Source organism: Scaptodrosophila lebanonensis, unplaced genomic scaffold (assembly GCF_003285725.1).
Source record: "Scaptodrosophila lebanonensis strain 11010-0011.00,11010-0021.00 unplaced genomic scaffold, SlebRS2 tig00000043-arrow-pilon, whole genome shotgun sequence".
In the NCBI taxonomy this organism is placed as follows: domain Eukaryota; kingdom Metazoa; phylum Arthropoda; class Insecta; order Diptera; family Drosophilidae; genus Scaptodrosophila; species Scaptodrosophila lebanonensis.
The window spans coordinates 7,712,545-7,729,201 of NW_022060545.1; the positions used below are offsets into that span (position 1 = coordinate 7,712,545).

At 36.6% G+C, this 16,657-nt stretch overlaps 1 protein-coding gene across 3 annotated transcripts in view; it reads right to left on the reverse strand.

Annotated features, from left to right (window-relative positions):
- Positions 1 to 1,094: 1,094 nt before the first annotated feature.
- The window catches only part of LOC115622684 (calcium uniporter protein, mitochondrial), a 70,402-nt gene continuing 54,839 nt past the window's right edge, over positions 1,095 to 16,657 (reverse strand). For 2 of the 3 annotated variants that reach the window (XM_030516708.1, XM_030516707.1), the window contains 6 exons: positions 10,830 to 11,249; positions 3,102 to 3,333; positions 2,766 to 2,871; positions 2,603 to 2,704; positions 1,618 to 1,821; positions 1,095 to 1,550 (listed from right to left, as the gene is read on the reverse strand). In XM_030516708.1, coding sequence (XP_030372568.1) covers positions 1,296 to 1,550; positions 1,618 to 1,821; positions 2,603 to 2,704; positions 2,766 to 2,871; positions 3,102 to 3,333; positions 10,830 to 11,249 — 1,319 coding nt within the window. In that variant the 3' untranslated portion in view covers positions 1,095 to 1,295. The remainder of the gene's footprint in view (positions 1,551 to 1,617; positions 1,822 to 2,602; positions 2,705 to 2,765; positions 2,872 to 3,101; positions 3,334 to 10,829; positions 11,250 to 16,657) is intronic. The other variant, XM_030516709.1, reaches the window with a different exon arrangement.

The following is a 16,657-nucleotide window of genomic DNA, read 5'->3' on the forward strand; positions in this document are numbered from 1 at the left end:
CTAAATTTAGTTATGAATATAGTAAAGCTTTTTAGTTTTCTTTTCCGTTTTTTTTTTTAGTTCGAAGAAAGCGTAAAAGGTATGAGTTGTGGCTAAGTTTTGTGGCTTATTCGACTACAGTGCGGCTCCCATTCCCAACTAATATTTAAAAGCCAATTGGGGACAATCAGCCGATCTTGTAATACATACTCGTACAAACATACTATAAGTACATATTACAATTACAATACTCGATTTACGTTGTCATGAAACACAGCAGTTTTTTGTAATCATATTTACACTTTCTAATTATAAATTAGTGGCTTGATCAATTTTAAAGCGTCACCTGCAATGGCAACGCATTTCTTCTCACTAATCGTATGCTAATATTAGGATTTTATAAACATTACTATCTACGTGTTTATTAAATGGATTTCCTTCCCTCTTTCTTTTTCCTCTCTATTAAAAACTTTATGAAATAGTTGGTGCGTTGTCTATGTACAATTTGTTCATCTAGTCTAGGTTTAGTTCTCATATTTATTAGTTAGTAAGTTGTTGTAGTTGTTATGATTATTTTAAAGCTTAGGAAGTTGGTTGCATGTGTGTGTGTGTGTGTGATTCGGATCCCCATTGTCATCAATATAATATAGTAGTATAATGGTCATCAAGAGCTGTAAATTGCCTGAGATGTGACAAAATTTGCATTGAACCTGTGTCCCAAAAAATGAAAACAACTACATAAATGAACGAACCGAAATCAGTAAATAAATAATTCATTGCATACTTGTATTTCACTAGAATTTGCACAAAAACATCTGGTAGGAGATTGTCATAATAAATAATTTATAAAATAAACAAAAATGTTGCTTACTTCCTACGTAGTTTGTTGTTGCTTGTTTGTTTGTTTACGGAACTACCGAGGGCTCGGCATTGTGCGTGTTGAGTAGTGCGGCGAAGTAGTGCCATGCTACTCGCAATTACAAATAAATAAACATAAACTGGATATACAGAGTCGTCCACTTACTACAAAACAGAACAATTAAACAAATCAAAACACACACTAACATTTTGAAGCGCGCTTTGGAGCTTCATAGAGAACATAAGTAGAACAAGTCTTAGATGTATATATATAGATGTATATATAACTTTCAATAGTTGACTATAATTTGAATCACTTTCACAAATTCTTTTGTTTTTGTTTTAATTAGCTAAGTGATGGAGAGCGAGCGTTATAAATTAAATTTGAGTTTCATTCGCATAGGTGGTGGCTACATCTGATTCCCATAGCCTTCTAGCTATGACGTCCTTCGGGAGGCTTAAGTACTTTTCTCTTTACTCTTCGCGTCGCTCGCGCTGCTGTACCCCAGCGGGGGCAACTCCGATTGTGTGCGCACTAAGTGCGAGGGCAGTTGCATGTTGAGCGGATCCTGCAGACGCCTCAGGTTGTATTCGATCTCCGCCGTCTTGCGCTTCAACAGATTGTAGTGATCCAAGTCGAAATTCACCTTCTTGGCACTTTTATACATGGTCAGGATATATTCCCGATTCTTCACATGCTCCATTACATATTCCTGCAAAACAGAGAGGTGCCAAATCATTCAATGTGTTTCATGAAATTGGGGAGCTTTGCTCATTTACCCGCTTCGTCACACAATAGTAGGCGTACATGGCCATTGTCGTGCCGTAGGTAACAAAATAGGTAACCGGTTCCATAATATCCCACGAGTACTCCCACCAGGTGAGGCGCGCCAGTATGCCGAATTGCACGGACATGAGGCCGAGACCCAACCAGGTCATAATATTGGTGCGACGGGACGCCTGTCTGCTCAGTTCCATTTTTTTCTGCGCCAGCGAGAAGTTAAGGAATTCTGATTAGAAATCCTATCTGGCTGTCTTAATTTATGTAGATTTGTGCAGTTTTTTTCTCAGAATTTAATCTTTCAAAATAAGAGCTAATTTGTTTTCATATTCTGACTATTAAACTTCCTCTTTTTTAAACCAAAGACATATATATCCAATTCTGAGCTAAATTTTGTAAGTAAATACCATTTAAATTTCATCAATTTGTTTCTAGTTAGTGAGAAAGTTGGGGCTTCCCCTTAACAGAGGGGGGCAGAGCTATATATTTTTCCAAATGAAGTTTAGCCTCCTCTCTCCTCATGCACCAATTGAAAGGACACACATATTTAATTAAAAAGAGAAAATTAACTTAGCTAACGTGAAACGTAAAACAGATTTCTTTAAATGCTTCGTATAAACATGTGGAGGATGCTGCGCTCTTAAAAATATCACCACAATTCTTAAAAAGGCTTCGGTGAAATGTTTTTCGTTATTTAAATCGTAATAAATATTATGAATAAATCCGCAACTAGTGCTTGATATGGCTTTGGTTAAGGGGTTTTAAAATAAGTGGCTGACGAAGGCTCTAATTTAAATTTAGTCGTAAAATGTAGCTTAGTTTCGTCTAAAAGCCAACTTTCTTCTCACTAGTTTGTCGGATACTTCTAGATGTTAATACGGACAGACGAACTCGACTCGCCTCCTCATGCTAAACTTTTCAATTTTATGTACATTTGCAATGATCTGGTATGCGATTTGATGAAGTTGTAAGCAATTCACTCACCTCTTCCATCGGCTCCAATTCATAACGTAGGTTTTCCAGTTCCTTAGCCAGCTGATTGGCCTTTTCCAGCTGATACTCGCTGACATTAAAGGCTTCGTATAGCTGCAGAATCAGCGCAAGATTTTAGATAGTTTTGAAGGGCTCCTCTGCGCCACACACTCACCTGTGCAATGACGCGACGCACATCGTCCACCTTATCCATGGCCTCTAGCGAGATTTTATCGCGCTGCGGTGGATCTACTTCCAGTGTGCGGTCATTAATTTGTATGCTGGAGAGTTGGATTATTTATTATATATGTAGGAGGGAGACAGATTTATTTCGCATTTTAAAATGTATGGTCAAAGAGGCAAATAATTTGCATGCAAACTAAGAAAATTCGCATGTTAAAGGTGCCTTTTGTTGTAGAGAAACAAGTAGTAACATTTATGTCATTAAGTTAGTTGTGATGTGAGATTATTTGCCTGTCTGACCAGAGCAAGCTGACTGCAGACGACTCACCTAAACTTATCATCCAGCAAGCTGTCGATGGTGCAAGAGGAGGCAATGCGTATGCCGTGCTTGTTGATGATTGCCGCCCGATCTATGCCACGATCCTCCATCTTCAGCATGTCCAGCAGATCCCCGACGTTGTGCGTGATGGGCTTAAGGGCGAACTGGCACATCTCATTGCGGCTGGGCAGGCGCACAGTCAAGTGTGGCATACCATTCACATATTCCACATAGATATCACCTGAGTGGAGGCAAGACAGAGAATGAGGCACTCATTAGTTGTCCATGTTGTATGGGACCTGGGCTAACAAATTCAACGATTCCGATTTGTGCTACTTTATTGCAGTTTTCTTTTATTTATTATTTACTTAAAAGCACATACGAGTAGAGATACCATATGTATGTATGTACGAGTATCTATGTGCAACAACTCAAGGTTATTGCTTGGCTAAGCCAAAGACGCAGTTAGGCGCACCAATTGCGCTGCGAGGCGTGAAAATTCGTTTCAGCCTGGGCGCTGTGTTTATCGTACATACTATGTACATATAGTGTGTATATATGTATGTTTGTGTCTGTGCTCGATATTGGCTTGTCAGATGACAGAATATTTGTAGTGCAACAGCAAAAAGCACAGCGATTCAATTAAAATACATATATAGTATACAATGTATATATAGTAGGTTCGTCGTCTTCGTCATCTCTGGGGCGCTGCTTGGAAATCGGTCAACAGTTAATTTTCACTTTATGCGGTATGTTTCTTGTCGCATGTGTGATTAATGCAGCCATGAAGTGGCGCACGCATACACACACACACACACAGACACACCTACATCCTCTGAACATAACAGTCTATTAATTGCATGCAACAAATGCGGCAACACGCCAACAACAAGCAGCAGCCAATTTCTATACAGAGAACAAAATAATCACTAAATCAGTTCAACTGCTATTGCTAGACTATTGCTAGACTGACTACATTGAAGAGAAAAAGTTCTAAGGGGATATTATTTTTAAATTATATTCAACTAGCAAATACCCTCACTGGTTCCCATAAACTATACTTGTTACTATTTGTATTTCCATTTGTGTACACTCACTACAATTAACCCATGAAGAGAGCCAATAAATATTACAATCACAATAAACAGAAAACATGCAGTTGCCTACAGAAGATTCAGAATAGGACACACAAAACTTACACACGAATATCTACTCAATAAAACGCTTTGCCCATTCTGAAATAGATCTACCCTAGCAGTTAAACATTTTATAAAACAATGCACCCCCACAAAAATTCGCGCTCCCAACCAACTCCTCGCAGAGGCCAACACTTTAAAAATAAAAGCACTTGTTAAACTTATCTCTGAATTAAATATATGTATAGGCGAGATATAGGCGAGAATATATTCCAAGCAGCTTGTGGGCCTTAGCTTTAAGTTCAAATAATGTAAATAAATAAATACAATTGTACTTTATCTTTTCTAAGTAGCTACTTAGCTAATTAGTTAGTTGGCCTATGTATGAAAATTCACGAATAGAGAAAAACCATTTGTGATTTAATTGAATTATATTTTTCTCTTAAGTCGTTTTCAGTTTTAGAATTTATCTCTAACAGTAGATAAATGGCTCACCAAGGTTATGGAATCATAATACTTTAAGTCCTAATATATGCAAAACAAGTTCTTTGATAACAATCGAGCGATAGCTTTAGCTTTAGCACAAGCTTCAAAAACCGTAGATTAAAATTGGCGCGTTCTGTAGAGGCGAGCGAGATAAAGCTTTTTATTTCCACAATATCTAGTATGGCCTAAAACGGTAAATAGGTTGTTCCAAAATGAAAACCAGGTGCGAAGCGATGGTCAATTTTCTTGCAGTGTAAGTACGAATCGAAGTAAATCTTAGCCACATATTCGCTTGCCAAAGAGGTCTGTTCAACCCATTGGCGGCGCCAAATGTGGGTAAGTAGTGGTGCTGTGCTGTTGTTGTTGTTGCTCAAGCTGCGCAAGCGCGACTATCGAAGTGGCCGCCGTCGCCGCTTAGACGCCGACAACGCCTCCATCAGCACCACAACACCACACCACACAACACCACACCACACTACACACCACAGCACAACAGCACCACCGACGCTCGTTAGCAGTCGCCACCGCTGCTTGTTGTGATTATTATTTTCATGCACTTTGATTTTTTGGGATTTTAAACATTTTTTATATGTATGTATGTATGTAGGAGCGAGTATATATTGTAGTTTATGTTTTCTTTTTTCGCTTCTACCTTCTGCGGCTTTGTGGCGTTTTTATTGATAGTTTCAGATCTTTTTTTCCTCCCCACAAGTTAATTTTCAGTTAACTTTCTGATTTTCGCGCTTACAGACGTGTGCACAGTGCCTCGTACTAGTAGTTGTTGTTGTTTTTGTTGTAATTATTATTTTATTGATGCGGCGATAGTGTTGGTTACTATTCGTGTGTACGTGGCAAATATATTTTTGAAATTCATATGCAAAAACGCCAAGCCATAGAATATACTCATACATATATATTTGTGTGATTGTGTGTTCAAATAGAATGTATGTCTGACACAAATACTGTTTCGTGTTTGCATTCTAAACGAAATTCTTTTTTCAAAGCCACTTCACACAACTCATTTAGGAATTTTCAGAACTGTCATTTATTTGTGTGTGTGTGCATATAAAATAAACTTCACATGGACAAACGGTTTTGCAGAATATTGCACGAGTTTGTTTGTAAATTTGCAGCACATGCTCTTATAACCATAAAACGAAGCTGAATTCTAATCATACATAGTTGGATATTGAACATATCGAGAAATTCGATACACAGTCGACAATTCCAAATTCCAATACCAAGCTATTGTGTTTCCAATTGATAATGAAAAACATTTCATAACAAATTCCAATTGTGTGTCGATATAAACAAATAAAAAAAAAGAATTGTAAAACTAGAAACGAGATGACATTCGAAATTTAAGCCAATAATATTAATGCAATATATGTACATATCAAAATAAATAGTTTTGTGAGGAAAACATTTTTCTGTATAAAAAAAAAGATATGCTAAAAAGTTAATCTCTGCAACAGACTCAGTGAACGATCCTATAAACAATTTGATTTTTATATGCATGTGTTTTTTAATTACATTTAAAATATCACATATGATCATTATTATAAATGTCGCTGTGTGTTGAGAGCTATTCATATCGAACATTTTGTGGCGAGATCTGATTAGATAAGTTCGGTTGTATTGTCTTCTGTAATATGTTGAAATATACCAAAAGCATCTGCAGAAAATAAATGACCGTACGTCTAGTTGCTTCCAATGGCTTCAGCGAATACATTTTACAATTTTTAAACGCTCTTTATCTCGATACATATACTCGTAGTTCATCTAATTAAATAGTTTCAATATATAGTAATAGCTGCTAGCAACAAAATAGCTTGAGAACTGTGAGTTCAACAATGAAAAATAATGAAAAACCTCTTATTGGCACGACAAATCTGACATGAATTGAGACTCACAATTACTCAAGTATTTGATAATTGTTAAAGTATATTGAAGCTATGTGTTATTTTCAAGCTAACCTGAAAAGGGCCTATATATATTTTTAAAAGCAAAAATTGATCGACTTATTATGAGTTCAATATTTTCATGTAAATCAATTGTCTTAATGAGTTATGTGATACAAAAAAGGTATAAGCTGAAAAACGGTCTCCAGTTCTAATTATAATTTAACTAACTATATAAATCTTTTTTATAAATGCCAAATAGTTCCTATTTATTAAAAAGATACTTGACATGTGCATAAAATTGATATTCTGCTTCTGCCACGCCTGGGCTACGCACAACGTGTTAGGCTTAAATATCACCTGCCTGGAAATTAATAATTGAATATATCTTGAAACTTTGAAGATTTTATTACCTGCCACCTCTACCAAACTCCAAGCGTATAATGCATGTTCTAGTGAGTTGGCAATATGAGAAATTAAGTTTTTGAAGTGAAGCACGATAATTTCGCTCATTTGGTTGCTGTCTCAACCCACACATACACAAGCATGTATATGTATGTATGGTATGTTATAAAATATGCAGAAACAAAGTTTGTTTGCACACTGATTTGGATAGTAACAAAAGTTGTTTCCCATGTTGTTGATGTTGTTTTGCTTGTTGGGGCTGCATACGCAAGTTTTCGACACCCATCAAAACCGCATAAAGCAATAGTAGATGCAACAGCAATAGCAACAACAAACAAATTGGGTTGAAAACATTGATTCAGCCGCTTCTCACTTGGGCAGGAATGGGATTGTGGACAGGATAGGGCCACAACTCGACAGAGCATTTGTTTCATCAAAACTTAATAGGCAGTTCCGACAAAGACACACACACACACACACACACACAGATACAGAACCGCAGGGATAACAAGTGTCAAAAGTACACACACACAGACCCCCTACACTCCTAGCTGTAACTACAGTCACCGCCACATTACTAGCCACAATCACACGTACGTCATAGGCATGGCATCGCTTCCAAAACAAAATGGGAGCAAAGTGTGCCAACCTAGTTGCCTCCAATCCTTCCCCTATTCCTGCGATGCTCCGAATCAGCGAACCGTAGTCCGTGCCGGTGGTAGCGGAAATGCAAGCGGCAATCAGCCTACAATTTATAGCAGTTGACGGCTATACTCGTAGTGGGGGCTGTTGTTGTTTCTGGTGTTGTTGCTGTTGCTGGTGTTTTGTTTTTGTTGTCACAGCTGCCGCACTGGCTGTTGCTGTGGCTATTGTTGTCGCAGCGCCTGTTTTGATACCTGTGCCTGGTATGTCAAGGTATGGGTGTGTGTGTGTCTGTGTGTGCAGTTCCCTGTTAGCGAGTGCTTGCAATTAACTTTTTTATATAAATTTACAACCTCACGCTATTAAATAAAAGTTCATAAGAGGAAATTGCAAAAAGGAACCTGAAGGTAATACTATAAGCCCGCTAGAAACTTTGCTGCACTTTACAAATTTCTGGTAGGGTAGAGGAAAAGTTGATATCAAAATTGTTATGAAGTGAAGATTTACTTAAAGTTTGTTCTTACAAATTACTGAAAACTGTTGTTGCTACTGACTTTGCAGTAAAAGCTACACCGTTTCCGATAAGAATGGTGGGGCGTGAATAATAACAATGAGTGACTAAAGCTACAGATACAGAACTGACGGTAAGCAATAGCCAATCGTGTGGGCCGAGAGTAGTGTCCTAACCTTCAATTAAAACCTATTTATATTCTAGGCTGCGAATAAAAAGCGCAAAAATAATTGCAATTTCTTAGGTGCATCTTTTACTTAGAGATTTCTAGGCGTTGATCTATTTCATTAAAGACTCCTCGCTTAAACTACTATTATGTTTATTAATTTTCAATTGTATTTAATTTTTTTCAATGTAATTTATTTATCAAAATATAATTTTTTTAAGAACAGTATTTTTTTAAGAAAAACAAGAATTTAGATTTCAATGTTCGCAGCCGCATATTTATGTTTTACGAGGCAAACAAATTGAAGAAAAAAGGTCAGGTATGGATGGGCTTGAAATTTGATTTAATTATTATTAATTTTTTAAATAAGCTAAAGCGCACAAATTTAAATATGTGCCTTACGTGCATAGCAAGTTTTATCAGTCAACTTTTTCAGCTCATGTAAGCCGCACCCCTTTCCATAGCCGAGTTTTAATAAAAATCAATAGTTCGAAAAAGTCGTAAGTTGTTCAAAGTTGTTGTCTGGTTCAGTCATCGATGCAGTGCATACAAATAACAGGAAAATTTTATTCATAATCTGTAGCATACTTCAGGGCTGCTTGAAGCATTCGAGCCTCTGTAGTGCACATAACTGCAGAGAAGCGCGATACATAAGCGTGTAGCACATATATACTACACATTATGGTATGCAGGTACAAGTGTCCTTTGGTTTTATTAAAAAATTCCACAGGCCACATTTCGTTATTTAATTTGTACAGAAAATTATTTTTTTCCCCCATCGAAAGTCGCGTGTTGCCAGCTGCTTTAAATTCTACTCCTCCTCTCACCTTTAATGTTGGCTATGAATGTGTGTGTGTGTGTGTGTGTGATGTGTGTGTGTTGGCTTAACTAGTAAATCAAATTTAAATATACAAATTTATGGTAAAAATTTAATTCAATTAATGACATTCCGAACAAAAACCAAAGTTTGCAAAAATTTAAAAGGAAACCTGTGAAAAACGAATTCGTGCACTCAACGTGCGGTAAGTTCAAGTCCCATGAGCAATGGCAGGTAATATTTTTGGCTAAGCGGTATGCAGATTTGCAGCAGTAACCACCAATCATCGTTAATGTGACTACAGAAACACCAAAAACTACGACAGATGCTGGTTGAAATTGCTATTCTCTGTATTTATGCTGATCACACAGTCTGTTCGGTTGGTCGGAAAAATCTGGCCACTACAGGGACATATTGTAGATAGCACTATCCAGCACCATTATTGACAATTGGTTTTCCGAGCAGGCAGTACTTTATTTAATTATAGAGGGCTATACACTTTTACAGTATTCTTTTTTTTTTGACTGAAGCTAAAAAAAAAACTCAAGAATTTAATTAAGATTGTTTTGCAACCCTTTGTTAAATCATTTGATAAACGTTTCTTTATCTGACGGCCCCAAAGTTTACCAAAAAGTGTTCAAAGTATTCAATTATTTATCAAAATTGGTTTTATTTTTTTTTTCGAGCCCTGATGGCACTGAGCTTGAAATTCTTCTTATACTTCTTCTTTGAACAACAATTATGCTACGAATACGAAGCTTTTAAGCAGCATTGCCGATTTCTTTTAACAAAACCTTCTTTTCTATAAACAAAACCTTTCTTCTATAAAATCTATAAATACTATATCGAATTATATACTATGTACTTTTCCTCAAATTTCTTAAATCTTTGTCAGCGAAACTGTTAATTTGTATTTCATATAAACAAATTATTTGCAAGCCGATGGAAATTTCAGCTTATTTCAAAATCTGTCTTACATTGAGAATCTTTAAAATTATGTTGTCGAATATCGGGGGATGCCGGAATAATATTCGAAATACATTCACTGATAAAAATGGGGTTTAATTATGATTGCCCAAATTTAAAAATCCATTGGTAGAGGTTCACATTCAAAATATAAAGGTTTGCTCTAAATATATATTCTGTTAAATTATAAAAATTATAAAATTTTAGTTTAGTTTATGTTGTACTTGTAGAAAAATAATCTGTTTTATGTTGTTTTTTTCAAGTCCACAGTCAATTTCGTTTTTGCTATGCAAATCACCGTTTTTTAATTATGAATAATTTATAATTGCAGAACAATACAGAACTTAATAAAGTCCATTATAATTCGCATTTTCAGTTCGTGTTATGCACTCTATAGCAGAAAATCCACGAGGAAATTATAATCCAATGTCACGGAAAAACGCCCAGAAAAACGTCCAAGTCCTCAAAAAGGTATAGAGAGCTTGAGAGCTGCCAAGGGAGAGACTTAATGTTTCTAGTATTCTTAATTAAAAATTGTAATTCTCATTTTAAGCCGTTGGCTTGATTAAAGTACTTTCTCTTAGTTTCTTGTCTTTCGTTTTGTTGCACAGTTTAGTTGCAGGTGCAAGTGCAGTGTGGCAGACTAGAACTGATTCCCAGCTGCCCCACCACTCCTACCTGCCTCCCTCCCTCACACATCTACCTACCATGGCGCACAGAGGAGGTGGCAGCAGAAATAGAATTATCGGTACTCTCGTCGCCAGCGCCGGAAGCAATTGCGTTGGCAAAATGATTCACGGGCTGTTGCTGAGCCTCCGAGTCGTCTGTTGGTGTTGTTGTTGCTATCGTCGCCATGGTTGGCAACTCGTCAGCTCTTGGTGGCTTCTCCCAAGGGCACGCCTGCGACAAATTGGAACCTGTTGGGAATTCTTTGCCGTCGCATTTTGCTTGTGTTGCTGTTGTTGTTGTTGTTGTGGTTATTGTTGTGCTTGTTGATTTTGTATCTGAACAGTTTTCCAAGTTAATCAAGCGTTCGATTAAAATTTGTTTTCTGCCCGTTGCGCTGAGGCCACGGGAACGCAGACGCGCCCTCAAGGCGTCCAGAGTGAGGCGCGACAAATCATCAACTGCGGCGGCCAAAGTGATGAAAAAATAAAAATAAAAGAAAAGAAAAGGGAACGAAAAATCGTGGCCAAAGAGTACATAAAAGAAATTAAAATTTTGTATTAAAATAAGAGCAGGTTGTTAGCAGGAAAAGAAAATGCGGGCGTGTCTTCAAGCTTGGCAGTTGATGAAAATGCAGTGGGAGGCGTGTGGATGCCACATATCGTCTGTATATATATGTAGATAAGCATATATAGCTATATATATATATATATTTTTGGCCTGCATAGACTGCGCCCAGTCACGAAAATAACACGAATGAGTAACAAAGAGCTCGCTAGATAATGAATGAAAAAAGGAGCCGAAGCAGACGACAAAGAAGGGGCAGAGAAGGGCTAGAAGTGGGGGAAGTCGTTGGCAGTGGCAGTTAAAAAATGGACGGGCACGTGCAGTTAACGCCACGGCGTGGCAGAAACATAAAAAAATGTGAAATGTGTTGACAAAAAAAAAACACACACAGAAAAAATACAAATTTTGATGAGGCACGCACCACGAAGCGCCAGCCTGGGCAGCCATCGCTGCACATTTCGGTGACAACATATATTTTATTCAGCGCATTTTCATAATTTTATCAAACCGGAAATGACACGCACACAATAAAAGAAACAAAAAGAAGCGTTGACGAAGATGGAAAAACAGAATTTTATGACAATTTTGTAAATGACACAAATGGTAAAAATATGATTACATTGTAAGTGGTATGCGAGGGCAGTATTGGGTTAGATGTGGTTAGGAATCTCATGCAAAATAATAAAATAGAAAAAAAATTGTTCTTAGACATAATTTCGAGCACATTTAATCGTTAGTTTTGCCAATTTAATTCTCATAAATCAGTTACTTCGGTGCTGATGTTATTGCCAAAATTTGTGATGAAAAAGCACATAATGATTGCAATTTTTTAAATAGACAAATATGTTAGATGAAGGAAGGATGTGTATCCCAATTAATCAACTGAATTGTTATTTTTAAATTTCCAAATAACGCAACGCTAGTAAGCACATTGTTTTAAGGAATCAAGTTCCTATTTAGAAGCAGTCTCCTTAGAGTTAACAAGGCTTTTGAGTGTTATACCTATCTTCTTAAATGTATTGTAGTAACCTTTTTTATCAAAAATGTATTAACCCTTATATACAAGTATATATCACTTAACCCCTCAGGCTAACGCTTTTCTCCCTCTCATTTGAAAACATATTACGGCTTATTTGCAACATATGCTGAATATGTTCAGATTAATCGCCTGTCTGAGCACATCATTAGGTTTTTATTTTGTTCGCTGCTTCGCATTTTTTTCCCCCTTACTTGTCCCATTGCTAAACTAAAATTTTGCTTTTTTTTGGATAGAACAGTGGATAGTTACATTTTACACTGTTTCTGCCTATGCATGCAAATGTGTGTTTGCTGGCTTGTCTCACTAGAGAAACTCATAAACATGTGAAATGCAAAATGAACATTCGCAATGCAATGGCAATGTCGAGATGCATTGTTGTTTCTGCTCTAAAAACGTGTTGTTACTTAGCAAGTAAAACATGCTGAAGAGGTCCTTTACGCTTTTGATTGTGTTTACATGTTCAACTTAGCGAAAATCTTCAGACTGCGATGTTAAATTAAACAAAGCATTCTGCAATCTTCGAAGGGCAACAATGCAGAGATAACAAAACGAGAAGAGCAAACAAAAGAGTAGAGCAGGGAAAATACAAGTAAATACAAGTAGTAGTTTCAATTGTTTCAAAATAATTGTACAGCACTCATATGGTGTATCGGGGCATGTGATATTTGAATGCATCTGCAATCCCATAAGTTATAATTTATCAGAAAATCAATATCAATCGCTTAAAAAACTTTTTATTTTATAGTCTGATGAAATACAATTGAATCCTAATCTCTAGGCCACGCCGCTTTAATAAAGATAGTAATTCAAGTTCAATTTTGGGGACATTGTTCAATGCTTAAATATGTTTCCAATAATTATAATTTACTGGTCTTTCAATTTTGTTCATAACAGGATTGTTGATATTTTAAAAACTTCGATAATAACTATTTAAAAATAATACACATGAACAATTCGAGCTTATAAAAATAATAATATAATTAATGAGTTAAACAGTGAAGATAATTGCCAGCCCAATATTTTTAAACACACAGACTTTATATTTATTCAACGCTGACTCATTTGACTGCCCTCGCTGAATGTTCGTTTAATTTCTTTAGCCTGGCTTAATCCAATTTAAAACTATTTGCATTCTTTAATTAATATGGCTGCTTTGTGAGTGACGTAATATTCAAAGAGCTTGGAGGCTTTAATTCTAATTGAACTAAAGACAATGGAAGTGCAACAATAACTTTAAGAAGCAGAACTCCCTGAGGCAAAAGCGCAACAGCATAAAAAGTAACGACCCAGCTTCCATACTTCATAATCCTTTGGGCTCGTAAAATATTAATGGAATTGCCTGTCATATGTTTTATAGCCGTTTTCGACACAGATTGTTTATTTATGATTACCGTTGCAATAAATTCATAAAATGAGCACGCATTAGGCGCTCAACCACATGATTTGAAACATTTTACGCTACGCCAGTCACAATAAATATTTTATGCTTCAATGTATGTTAAACAAGTTAAAATTATAAAAAAACACATCATATTCAAATAAAATTTGCATACATTTTGAATGCGCCTAAGCACGGCAATTAAAAAAGCATCGCATGCCATCCAAAAAGAGTGGCGCGTGAAAAGTTTCAGCAAACTTTAGCTGCTAGTTTAGCTTTGAAACGAGGCAAAGATAAACTTTGAAAGTGGCATGAAATGCGATGCAGCTTAATTAATGAAGAACGCGCGGGGACCTCCGCCAACACCAATGGGGTGACGTCAGCAACGCCACTGAGTGTCAAAACACCACCGCGCTTCAGTTTTGTGTGAGAAACTGAACGAGAAGCTGCAACGGCAGCTGCTGTTTGAAATCAACAACCTTGTAAATCTATGCACGCCCATCATTGTGTGTTTCATTGTGCTTAGACTTTTAATATTTTAGTTGGGTTAGCTTTTTGCTCGAGTTTGTCTGTGCGAGCTGGGCGCATTCACCAGTTACCTTGAGCTCATTTCTCTGTTTGCGCCACAAAACGCCAAAGCAGCTGCGGAGTTTGCACAATAAACTAGCAACAGCAGCAGTAGCAGCATCAACAGCAGTAGGCTAGCAAACAAAAGCGTAACAAAGGCCAAAAACTCCACAACTGTGTGCAGTCGACCCGCAAAAGTAGGCAACACTTTTTGCACTTATTACACTGAGTCATGGTTGAGCAAACTTGTCGGCTTCATAGCATATATACTAAGGCAGGCAGGATGGTAGATAAATAAAGCAACACACTAAAGTTCCGTCCAGACATGAAAGCAACACTTTAAAGAAATTAGCTGTCGAAAAAATGCTTGAAATTTAGGGAATTACACATGAGGACTTTTTCTAAATCAACTATTTTTTTATTTCTACCGTCCACTCAGTGTTCAGTTACAAGTTAGAATTTATTTTAATATTTATATATGTATATCGTATCTTTTAGGGATGTTTTCAATTTATGTGAAAATTAGCAACTCAAACATATGTAAAAATGAGTAATAAGTTTATGTTACATGGGTAACATGGGTTGACTGTTTAGATGAAATTTAAAAATACAAGTTGATGGCAATCCTTTTCAATGTATTTTATATTCAAGTCTGAATAATAAAATAATTATTTAAGTAATTCACTAAATATGTACCACGATTTCAGAACATACTACATTTTAACTGTACATAGTACTGGGAAAGTGTGAGTTTTAAACAGTTATGCAAATATTTATAATACATGCACATTATGGGGCGCAAGCAATTGACAATTTATGGATTTGAACTTGTTTTATGTTTTAAATATTACATATATACTAATTATGAAAATGGGAAGTTATTATCTTTTCATGGAATCTAAAATTGTGTTTATGTAATTGATTTGTGTTTTAACGAAATATCCTTTCTTTAAATGCCCTTTAGCGTCTTATCTATAGTAAAAACCCTAATATTTTGCTGCTCGGTTTCCAATATCCAAAAAGTTATAATTTAATTGAGTTATAACATTTTTCTATTTCCACTATACGTTAAATATGTGAATATTTTTCTTGTAAATTAATCATGTTCCCATTCTTCCATTCTGCGAAAACGTGACTAGTGCTGTGTTTTCATGTGTCGAACTTCAATTGAAATGTTTAGTCTAGTTTCTTGAAAAGTATTTCACCATCTGACCAATACTTAAAAGACGCGCAGACGGTTCATTTGAGCGCATGGTCAGAATTTTGATTTTCGGGTCGAGTGCTGTTGAAGAACGGAAATTATACAACTGGCAACATTTGCACTGATTGCCAAAAAGCAGTCCCTAGGCCAATTGCGAGCCACCTTACGATGCCATGTTTACAACTTAAGTAAAATCAAGCGAACAGCCTGAGCTTAAGTAAACTTTTTAAGCTCTTTACATGAGAAGCGACCTTAAGCAGAATGATGCGACATTTTTAACATTTTTTAGTGCCGACAGCAGCCGTTCAAAAGATGCACAATTATGCTCTTAGTTTGATGTCTCTAAGTGCTTAGGTGGACGTCTTAAGTGGGCCGCTGCTTAGGACAAGTGCCGCACTTAACCACTCTTTAGCTGTGAAATAAGACCCTTACGCATGTTTATATTTAAACACCACTGCCTTAATTAATGGCACAAACTTTGACAAATTCAAAGTTAATTAAATGTCAGGCAACTTATCTTCTATTTGCAGTAGCCGAAGCCACAAACCCACACAGAAATATTGGAGCGGCCTTTTTATTTATTGACACACTGTCCGACACATTTTGCACGTCAAAATAGGATCCGGACAGAGTCACAGTCTCTGCTATGGCGGCACGATGGGCAACGGCTATTTTCGAACGTCACAAACGTCGTCTACATCACGGCAGAGGGACAAGCGGTAAGTCGAGCACACTTCCATACTCAAGTGGGACGGGTCTCAAGTGGCAGCTAATAAAAAAGTGCGACTATGGGTGTCACATGTGGGTAATGTAATGTGTGGGTTAGTCCCTTGTTAACCAATGTAAGTGGGTGTATGAGCATATCAGCTTGTTAGTTTAACCAAAGGGTTTTATTGAACAAAATTACAACCATAAAAGTCAATGGAATATGAGTAACTGCTAAGTGAAGGAGTATTGGGCGGCTATGTATCCTCGCATGTATCCTGTTAGTAATAAGCTGGCAACCCAACGTCAATATTTATGGCTGGGCAGTAGACTTTGGGGTTCAGCTTACGACTTTGACAAATAATTTGACAACAAACCTAAATCAAGCAGCAAGAGGCCTACAAATAACAAA